General features: G+C 37.7%; 1 protein-coding gene across 1 annotated transcript; it reads right to left on the bottom strand.

Moving 5' to 3' along the window:
* Nucleotides 1-172: 172 nt before the first annotated feature.
* LOC106963796 (transmembrane protease serine 9-like) lies at nt 173-10,895 on the bottom strand. The gene is made up of 12 exons (XM_015058892.1): nt 10,809-10,895; nt 10,135-10,158; nt 9,469-9,631; nt 8,181-8,437; nt 7,942-8,093; nt 6,611-6,878; nt 3,271-3,366; nt 2,975-2,995; nt 2,334-2,496; nt 1,502-1,779; nt 1,270-1,418; nt 173-548 (listed from the first exon to the last, which is right to left on the bottom strand). Exons 1-12 carry the CDS (start codon nt 10,861-10,863, stop codon nt 201-203), a joined length of 1,974 nt encoding a protein of 657 aa, XP_014914378.1. The 5' UTR covers nt 10,864-10,895; the 3' UTR covers nt 173-200.
* Between the last annotated feature and the right edge of the window lie 510 nt (nt 10,896-11,405).

The raw sequence follows: 11,405 nt of genomic DNA, 5'->3' as shown, positions 1-11,405 counted from the left end.
CCAGACGGCTTCCCGCGCCCCCCCTGCAATGACAAGGGGCCCCCCCTAGGGGGCGCGCCCCACAGTTTGGGAACCTCTGCTCTAACCAAAGAATGATTGGAAAGACTTGGGTTTTCACCACTGCCAAAAATCCTGTCATCAGTGGTGGGAGGCATATAGGTAGGACCACATATTTGAGCACTCAGGAAGTCACTGTATATTTAAATGTATTCTTTGCCAAAAAATACATGGAGACATGTTGTGAGAATGGAGAACGCCAATGAGTGATTGAAAGGACTCAGGTTTTCACCACCAGCCAAAGCTTTCTCGTCAACCAAACCATCGAGGTTACAGAAGTAACTTGAATCCTTGTCACTGCCAGAGGGAGTGAAGGTGAGGAAGCGCGGTTTCGTGCCAGTGACCATGTCTTTGATCCAACTCTCATAGTTGGACACTCTAGTGTAGACTCCAGGTGTCAGTGGGAGGGCACAGCCTTCACCCATGCTCACAATCCCAGCCTGGATCCAGTTGCCGCCCTTTTTTATCATTAGTGGGCCCCCGGAGTCTCCCTAGTGAGAAACAAGCAGTAGAGCATGTAAAAATTATTTTAAGGAATTTTCCAGGGAAACATTTTTCAGCAGAGAAACCTTATAAAAAAAGTATTTAAATACTAAAACTTGATGTCAAACATTACATTATAAACATAATATTGTATTTGTTTGAGCAGTAGATTTTCTTGATGCTTTACCCATCTAAAACAACAAACGCACAGTGATGGTTACCTGACACATCACATACACGTGTTTAGATTTAGGTGTTTGTCAGATACTCTCTCGGGTTGCGGCTGCCACTATATCTATCTTGTATTATCATGTATCTTGGACTTTCCAGTGATACTACAACTGTTGTTATATGTGCAGATGTTGGCTGTTGTGGTCTTTTTTTTCTACTTTTTCTCCCTTTCTGCAGATTGAGGTAGACTTCAGTGGTGTTGACTTGTGTTGTCTTTTTGCTCATTTCTCTTATCTAGTCCGATCTCATTTCCTTTTAAACATTTTCTCTACCTGTCTTTTTCATCTGTGTCCACTACATTTGAAATAATCGCTAAGAAATTTCTAAAGGTTTTGTAAATCAAATGGAGTGTCATGGCAAAAGGCGTAATACTCCACTCGTGAAAGTAAATTTGTTGGGCCTCACCTTGACACTCAAGACAACGTTTTTGAGTGACATGCTGCTGGATAGTGGGTGTTTAAAAAAAAAATAAAAAAGAAAAAGGAAAAATATAGTTACCTGACATGCGTCCTTTCCTCCCCTAAAATATCCAGCACATATCATGTTGTCTGTGATTAAGGCAGACCTTTTATAATAGCATGTACACCTCTTTCTTCCAACAATTGGTACATCTACCTCCTTCAATTTGTTGGATGATGATCCGGTTGCTGTGTTTTTTTTTTAAAAGAAAAATTAAGAGCATTCGTGTAGAATTAAGAAGGAAAAATTAAGTAAATATTCTGTATCTTACCAGTCGTGCGTTTCTTACCAGTCACACCAAAACCAGTAACCCAGGCCTTATCCCCGTCATGGAAATCGCTGGTTTCAGAAGGTAAGCAGATTGGTTGGATGTACTTGGTGAACTTGACAGGCTTTGAAAGCCTCAGAAGACAAATGTCATTGTTAAATGTCCGAGAGTCGTACTCAGGATGGCAGATGATTTGAGCAAGTTTTACGTTCACCCGATGGGGGCTAGTAACATCCAGTTCTACAATACCCAGTTGGACTTCTGTGATGAAAAGGTCATACCTTAGAAACAAAAGTACAATCATTAATTTGAACTTTTGACCTGACGGTAAACTTAGTGACTAGATCTTTGTCATAGTAACTGAACAAATAGTCCAGGAATTTATGCCCGTATTGCTGAAACGAGGCTTTGAAATAAAATTGTACCCTCTTTCTGTATTTCAAATATGGCTTAATAATTATACTAAAAATGAACCATGTGTAGTTTACAAGTTGTCCCAATATAATCTTTGAATGGAACATGCGTCACAAACAACTTGGCTACAACAGTTGCAAATTGGCAACATTAGTTATCAAGTGTTGAACGCCTCTCACCTTCCGTCAGTAAAATCATGTTCCTATTAAGAGAAGTTTGTTTTTTTATTGCTGCTTCGTGTGATTTCTACCCAGACAACACATGGTCAAATCAATCAAGTTTATTTGTATAGCGCAGTTCAGTGCGACCCCACTGGACCGCGCACACAGTAAAAAGTACCTGGGGTCCAAATGACCACAACGTTTAGGACAGTGGTGGGAGGGATAAAGAAAAAATTGGACATGCTTTGTCAACCTCTCACCATGTTACACAGTGTGCAGCGGTCAGGACCCATTGATTGTTGATCAGCGATCCTCCACAGAAAGAGAAACCATTCTGATGCAAACTTGCCTGCCACGGCCACGTCCCAAGATTTGCATCTAAACCCCCAATAATTCGAGTGTTGGTCGCCAGACGGCCACATTCTGACAACGAGGAAGAAAAAATAAGTAAGGAAGGACAGATGCAACAAGTTCTGTCATAAGATATTCATTTTACTTTCCATGTCTATGTAGAACAATTTTTACCTTTAAGATATGTGTGCTTTGCTGATTTCTATGGGTTTTATTTTTCTTTTTAAATGCTATTTATTTCCTATGTTCATTTACGTCTGGCATTGTTACTTACACTAATAAATGAAACAAAACAGGTAAAAATGCATGGGTGTTGAAACGTGTTTTATGTTGATTCTTCTCTTTGGCTGCCGTTATAAAGGAGGCAGAAATTATGGCGGCTTTGACTGAGCTCCAATTTGCACACAGGTCTGGTGACACTGGCCTTTGGAAGGGATACCTTCTGGTATTAAAATATGTGACATTAGTATAACTTATCTCTCCATTTGCAGAAGAGGGAAAAAAACTTTGAAAACTTGCACAACTTCTCAAACTGGCCATAGATGCTTACCAAACGGTTGTGACTGACAACCTGAAACACAGAACAGAGGAATGCTTCATCTCAAAATTAGGACAAAAAAAACATACATTTAGTGATACGTGTTGAAACTGACCACCACTATTCCACTGTTCAAGGCTGACTTAAGATAATTTAACTAGATATGTTTTGTAGATAGATTTTTATTTTAAAAATAGAAATACATGGTCAAATACCTTTGTCTAAGTATTGCTAAATTCAAGTTTGACACAATGAGACAAATTTTAATGTACGGAAAGAAATATTTAAAACAAAATCTTATTTCTTACCACTGTACAGCAGAAGGGTCAGCAGGACAAACCCAGTCAGCTTTGGGAAAGCCATTTTCAAACTCCTCTCCGGTCGCGGTGCATTTTCTTCCCTCTCTTAGAAACAGGTTATACATTCGAGTTTCATTGTCTTCGTGCAAATGCTAATCCTCCTTACAGTACCAGTCCATGCTGTCATGATCCTCAGGTGTTTGATTTTCATTTGCGTTTTGATCATTTCTGTTATGTACTTGGAATATTCAGAGTTACTATAGTAACGGTAGCCTGGGGAATGATGGGTAGGTTAGAACATGGCAGTTGAAAACTAGAGGCTGATCAACAGTGGGTGTTAATAAACAACACAACAAGAATGACACTTCATGTCTTCAGTGTTGACAAAAAGGGATTGAAGACGGAAGAATTGAAGAATTTCCTTTCGTTCTTTTAATTTTGCCATAAGGTTTTAATTTCTCTATTGATTATTGTTTGTAAGGTGGTAGAGAGCTTGTCAGTGTAGAGCTCCTCTGTGTTACCTTATAATCTCCCTTGTGTAAATATACAAAAGAATGTAGTTTAGATACTGTAGCGCTCAGTAGTTGGCAATAATGTACCTAAAGATTGGATGTTTTGGAAGGAAGCCACCTGTAGCCAAAAACAAAACCAAAATAAACAAACTGAACTGGAAATCTGTCACTGGGCATGCTGCCCAATGAGGAACTAGACTGTCCTGTTGTGGCAACAAGATGAGAAGCTGTTTCAGTCTATTTGAGCTAACTATGCTAATGCTAGTTGTGTCACCAATGTGTGTCTCTTGATATTTTGCAAGCTTTCTGAAACCTGGCTTAGCCTGAGTTGAAGTTAACAGAAGGCCTTTTTGTTTGAAAATGAACTATCTTTGATTTTCACTGTAAAATGTCAAATTTAATTTGTCTGCCAATGGCTTTATAGTTCTTCTCAGGTAAATTATTGGCAATTGCTTCAAATAATTGCTTCGTTTTGGTAATTGCTGTAGCTTTTTTTTCTTAGCATTTTTCTAACATACATTGTATGCCCCAAACAGCAGACTACTGACACTGGTTTAATTATCAACATATGGATCTTCTTTTCTGATGAAATCAACAGTTTTCCATCTTAAATTTGTCTTTGACACTGTAGTTCAGGAAATTGTCATTGTACTATTAAAAATGAGTTTGGATTTCCTTTGGTGCTTTTCATGACTACTTGTTTTACTTTAGAACTAAAGGTTTAAGTTGTTGCTGATAATGCCACATTAATTTTAGCTTACTATTTACAAAGTCATTATGAAAAAAAGCAGCTGTTTTTGTATATTTTTACATCTGTATCTTGATGGATTATGGAGTCGTTGAACTGTTATACAGTTCATTGGGTTTGCTTTTCAAGATTCCTGGGAAGCATGAAAGGATGAGGAAGGTTGCACCTAGAGCCCTGTAGAACTGGTTGTTCAAATGTAGCTCAAAAAGTGTTGTATCGATCGTGGCTTGTTTTTGGAAATATTGTTGAGAGTAAGAGCCAAAACAGTTTGTGTCCAGGATGTGTGGCGTCTGCAGCAATTTTTAGCCACCCTTTTCCTGACCCTACGTCATGAAGGTCAGCCTTTGATGACCTCCTCTGCAGACCCGTTGCAGTTTGGACCCACCTTGTTTTGTGCATGAGCCAAACCATACAGTAATGACAAAGTTTACTAAAAACCAGAATGAATCTACAGTAGACGGTGATGAAATCAGGCGATCCAACTTTAAAAGAAAATTTAGATAATTTCTTCTAAGAAATTAAATTAAGTTTATCCAAGTAAATGTATTCAGTTTATTAAGGTGTCAAGTTAAGCAAACATAAATAGTTGCAATTTAATTAAATTTTAACAAATTGACTCCATTTTGTTTAAGTTGTACCTCCATTCTCTTTTTCAGAGTAGAAGCCCATTATAATCTCCACATTCTTGAGCATGTTGGTACACAATGAGACTTGTAGGAAACTCATCAGAAAGAAGATATGCTTTTTGATACTTTGAAATTGATGTACTTTCAGTTCCTTTCAGAAATGATGTACGGAAGATAACTGATATACTTTTCAGAATAAAATCCCTTTTTTTTAATCTCTTTGCCTAACAAGATAATGGACCATTCCTATATTCTTAATCGGTTTTAGCTATTAACATCCCTACCTTCCACCACCTTTTAACTGCTTTTTATTTTATTTTCCCTCCCTTCAGTGCTCCAGATATGTGATATAAGGAGAGAGAGCTGGGCGGTTTGGAAGTACATTTATTTATTTGAGTACGGTTCTTGAGACTTTGTACTTTCAGTATTTAATTATCTTTGAAAGCACTCATTCCAATACTTTAACTTGATTAATATTTGGACACAGCTTTGTTTGTTGGACTAATATTTGACCAGCACGATCAGGACTTTTACTCAAATAATGACTCAAGTAATGTTTACGACTGAAAGTTATTCGTTTGATTTAGTTTTCATGAGAAGAAAAATTGCAGAATACACAAAAAATCATTATAATTTGCCAAGGATGTTTATTTTTAGTGATAAATGCATGCAAATCAAAGGACTGTATAAACAAACCTGTAAAGGGTTTGAAAGTACATCAGCCAGTGACAAATCAGTGCAAATCTGCCCATGTAATCATAACACTTAACCATATACCAGTACAGGATTAACTATGTTTAATTTGGATTGAATACAGATGATGATTTTAATAGTAAAGTTGAGATTCTGCTTAAACATCTTTGTGTTAACATTTTTTTCAACTAAGCAAAATTAATTGCAACTAGCTTAGGTGAATCCAGCTACAGAGGTGCACCATAAGAAGAAGGGAGCTTTTTCGGTAACACTTTATTTGAAGGGGGGTGAATAAGACTGACATGACACTGTAGTAAACATGACATAACACCTGTCATGAACATGAATAAGCCTTCATGAAGATTTATGACTGTTGTCATAAAGCGTCATTCGGTAAATTATGACACTTCTAATACAAAGTTGACATTATTCAAAATGCCTTTAAGACAACTTGACATTAACTAAGAAATCATTACTGTTTAAACTTTACCTTTAATAACATAGTTACCTAATTTTTAAAGTGCAATCAGTAATACTTTTATAACAAATTTATATCAGTAATGATATAAATTTCATTAACATGTTATGTCATGTTAATGAAATTGTCATGACAGTCTTATTCACCCCCCTTCAAATAAAGTGTTACCGCTTTTTCTTTTTCTTTTTTTGTTTTTGCAACATTTACATTCCAACGCTGCCGACAAAGGCATGGAGAATGAGCGCAAGTGCAGAGAGAGCCACGAGGTGAGTGAAGTGACTCAGGTTTTCACCACTGCCAAAGAGGCTGCCATCAGTGGTGGTGGGAGGCATGTAGGTAGAGCAGGTGAACAACGAGTCAAAATCAAACCCGTCGGAGATGAAATCAGCAAAGCTCGGTTTCATGCCAGTGACTGTGTCGTTGATCCACTTCTGATAGTTGGACACTCGAGCGTAGACTCCGGGTTTCATTGGAACAGCGCAGCCATAACCAAAACTCACCACCCCACCTTGGACCCACGCAAGACTGTTGTACATCACCAGCGGTCCTCCTGAGTCTCCCTGTGAGGGGAAGCAGAAGAGATTTGAATTTTACTTCTGCTTGAATTATTTTTTTGTGCGAGTAAGAGTTGAGATTTGTTTTTTCTTAAGCACGATAGAATTTACATTGTGTAAAATCTGCTTGGCCTGATTCTTTATATGACAAAAAAAAGTTGAGCTAAAAGAAATCCTTATAAATTGGTGGTGTATCACCTGGACTCCCAGTATGTAACTTCTACAAAAATGTTTTTTTTAACATGTTTGTTAAAACTGTTCCCATATCATAACAGTAATATGGTGACCCTTTCTCATTTCAACAGTTCACTAAACACAACTTATTCAAAAACACAAAATTAACTGAGCACATCTACAAATTAAGATAGAAGAGCTAGATATTGTTGCTGATAGGACGTCACCACTTTTGGCTTAACAATCAGAAGTTATTCTTGGTTTGGCGCGTTTGTTGAAAATATGAAACTTTGACACAGCTATCAAAGTATATTTTTGAGTCGGGACATAATACAAAGCTTGGCTTCGTTCTTTTTGTCAGTGGTGAGCTTTGTCTGTCTTCCTGCCCATCTAAACAGAGGGAGTGAATGCCAGAATGATTTAATGGTTCTAAAGTGAAAAGCAGTCTCATCCAGTCAGCGATGGCCCAGGTTTCCTGCTGGGATCTCTTCCATTTCGTTAATGTTGTTTTCTTAATTGGTTATTCTGCTTAGTTAATGTCACTGTTGTTCAATATGTTGTTTTTAATTTTGTAGTTGTGTTTGACGGATTGCTGTAGTAGTTTGCACTTCAGGGCCACCCACCGTAAAGTACATTATGAGACAGATGTTCTGTAAAATGGTCAGGTTCCTCCACCCGCCCCTGTGTCACATGTGAGTCGCTATCACTCAATAAATACTAAAAACCTGCCCCGCCTTTGCCAACATCTCATGCCCCATGTCTTGTCCCTTGAGCAAATTGAGTATACAGAAAATGGACGGACATCATACCACTGTATGTTTTACAGAGTTGAGAAGATCCAGGTACATGACAAATCACACACACACACACACACACACAAAAAAAACTTAGTCACCTGACACGAGTCCTTTCCTCCCTCATCAAGGCCAGCACACATCATGTTCTCTGTGACCTCTTGCACAACGCCTTGATTGTAGCATGAGCACTTGTTATTTCCTATGATCGGTACTTCAACCTGCTGCAGGATGTCAGGGTAGGTCCCATTGCCTAATGGAAGAACAATTTCAGCATTTTTGTTATGTGGGACTTCAGAAAACACGACCGTTTGAGCTAAATGAATGATCTGTAACTTACCAAGGCTACCAAAACCAGTGACCCAGCTGTTGGTACCCTCAAGAAAGGTGCTGTTATGTGAAGCTAGGCACACCGGCTGAATGTAGTCTGTGAAATTGACGCGAGTCGACAGCTTCAGCAGAGCGATGTCATTGTTGTAAGTCTGAGAGTTGTAATCGGGATGCACGAAGGCTTGCACAATCCCCCGAGTCACTTCATTGGGGTTGGGGTCCGATAAATTGTAGGCACCCAAATGAACTTTAGACATGAGGATGTCACTATAATAGACAAAAGTAACAAGGAATGAGTTGTAAAATCAGCATTTAGTGATTGTCACCTTCACCCTAGGAATCAGAAGTGAGAAGAGTATCACTATTTTAACGGTTTTACTCAAGGAAAAGTAGAGAGTAGCAATCTAAGAAATTACTTGAGTAAAAAAGCATTTGGTAAAGACTACTAAACTACTGAATGGCTAATCAAATCATCGACCATTAGATATTTAAAATTTATATGATAAGACAGATCAAAATGTCATCACACTATCTGTATGGACTAGTCGCAACAGAAAAACATCCCCATCCTTTGAAGCTTGCACCATCATGCTTCAGCATAGGGATTGTAATTGGGGATATAAATGTTTTGTCTAAAACAGCGGTCTGTAACATTTATGAAAATGTTTTTCTTTTATCACATATTTGTTAAAACTATCACAATGTTGTGACAGTATAATATGAGACAATCTGTGAAAAAATCAAACTCTCTGCCTTCTCCTTATGGATCTTGTTCAGTGTATTTGCCTGAACAAATACACTGCTCTGTCATAAACAACCAATCAGAGCCAGGAGAAGGGTATTAGTGCTGCTAAACAATCACCTTGTTTACGTGCTGCTCACACCCTCCCCGTTTCTATCTGCTATGCTGCAGCTGGTTCATGGAGGCTGTCTGAATGCTATGGCTAGTTAGCATGGCTGCTGGTGAGTGGATAAACAATTTTCTTGGTACTGTAAGTTGTTTCTCTGCTGTTGGCGTATACAGGTGTGATTGACAGCGCTAAGGCCCGCCTTCTGGCTCTGATTGGATGTTTTCAACTGCAAGCGGTGCATTTCTTCAGGGAGAAGGGGGAGGAGCTCTGTCTTTTCACACATTATCTCATATTGTCACGACATGGAGATAGTTTTAACAAATATGTAAACTTATTTTTGTAACAGTTACGTATTCTAGCTTTAACTGCTACCAGAAAAAAAATGTGGAAGTAAATCCAAATATGATCAAATGGTTGTAACCATGCCCAATGAGACATAAATCTCACCCTCTAATGCAGTGAGCCGCGGTCAACACCCACTGGTCGGTGATCAGGGATCCCCCACAGAAGTGACCATTATCTCCCTGTATGCTGACCTGCCAGGGCCAGCGGCCCGGAGATGCATCCTGGCCCCCAACAATCCGGGTTTTTATAGCTACATTACCACACCCTGTTACGGAAAACAAGAAACAATAATAAATCTCATTAATGTTGATATATAATGTAACAAAAAATTATATTGTGTATAGTTTCACCACTTACAGCCGAGGTAAATAGAAAGTATACCCTCCTTAATTAATGACCAGTTCAGCACAGGACAGATTTCAGAATGTCAATATTTAAGCCAAATTTATACCAAGCCCAAACCAAGTGCACTTCAAAAATTGTTCTGTACAAAAATTTGAAAAACTATAGAATTTAAAATGGTCATATAAATTTAAAACTAAAATGAAATGCAAATTTTATTAGATCGTTCAAATGGCTGTATACATTGGAATCACTGCTAAATGACGCACAAGTTTGACAGAGTTCTGATTTTAACGTTGCACACCTACTTCTCAAGTAATCCTAAGAAAGAACATCATTGTCTTAAAAGGTGATGTTAATACGCTCTAATCTGAAAACAAAAGAAGGAAACTTGTAAAACATGTAGAGTTAATCTTTGAAACTTACTTGGCTGCTGTTGTGCCTGACAACCTGAAACAAAGACCAAAGATGACTTTATTAATTTAAGAAACAACCGTCTATAACTTGAGCGACGTGACATTACTCACAATATGTTTTGAGTTATTTTTCCTATCCTTTATGTTTGATAGTACATCAAACTTAAATAAAAAGTGTCAGAATTGGCAATACTGACCCTGGATTTGTATTTACCTGGCATTGAATACTAAAATATACAGAATTCATCACTTCTACTGATTATATAGTTGGGCTCAGATTTCCTTTGAGAATAACGGTAAAAAAGATTTAATTAAATTTTGACAAATGTCCTCCAAAATGAATAATGAAAGTTTATTAGTCATGTGCATTCCTACACCACTTTCAAAGCTGAGGATTATACAAGTACTGGCATTGTGCCAAAGGAAAGACTGGTAAAAAAAACAAAAAAACAACAACTTGCAAATCAAAGTTCATATTCAATAAAGTGAATATATTGTACAATTATTTAAATGCTAGAACAGTAAGAATTTGGTCATAGTGGCCAAAATAATCTAGAGTTATTTTCTGTAGATAGAAAATAACTGTTTTTCTCCCAGAACTGTGTTGAGTCAGATAATAATTATAAGAAGAGTAAATAAAAAGCAAAATATGAAGAGGGCAAGTTTGTAAAAAATATTTCTTACCATTGCAAATGAGAATGGTCAACACAATGGACGCAGCAAGTTTTTGGAGAGCCATTTTCAGAGTCTCTATGGTCTCATCACAAAGTGTCAGAGTTTAATAGTCTGACTTCAGATGTTTAGCTCCGCCCCTAATGTCATCCGTTCTATTGACTACTGACTTTCATTTGACAAAAGCTGTATGAAAACAGAGATTGATGAAAAACATGTTTGTCCTCATGCGTTGGATAGGTGGTGCATTGCGCAAAAGACACAAAAGATGTTCAGTGAAGCAACAACTGATTGTAATCAAAAGGTTTTTTTTCCGCTCTTCTTCGTCCTCATTGTAAATTTTTTCTCCTTCTTTTTGTCTTCGCCTTTACTTAAGCAATAATTTGTAATTCAAAGTAACTTTGGCTCACCTTTCTCAACATCGTTCTACCCCAGTCCGCTAAATTAATCAATTGTGTTTTCAGCAACTTTCTATCTTTTCTTCCCTAGAAAATCAATTGAGATTTTAGAGTCACTTTGGTCTGTTTTTCTCTTAAACATCCAGTCTTGAAGGAAGGAAGAGTCTGGGTTCAAGTGTTAAGGGTCTTTGAGATTAGACGTTCTGTGTGT

The sequence above is a fragment of the Poecilia latipinna genome, unplaced genomic scaffold (genome assembly GCF_001443285.1).
Source record: "Poecilia latipinna isolate Pla-1442-1.1 unplaced genomic scaffold, P_latipinna-1.0 Scaffold1582, whole genome shotgun sequence".
NCBI classification, from domain to species: domain Eukaryota; kingdom Metazoa; phylum Chordata; class Actinopteri; order Cyprinodontiformes; family Poeciliidae; genus Poecilia; species Poecilia latipinna.
This window is presented reverse-complemented; position numbering and strand designations above follow the sequence as displayed.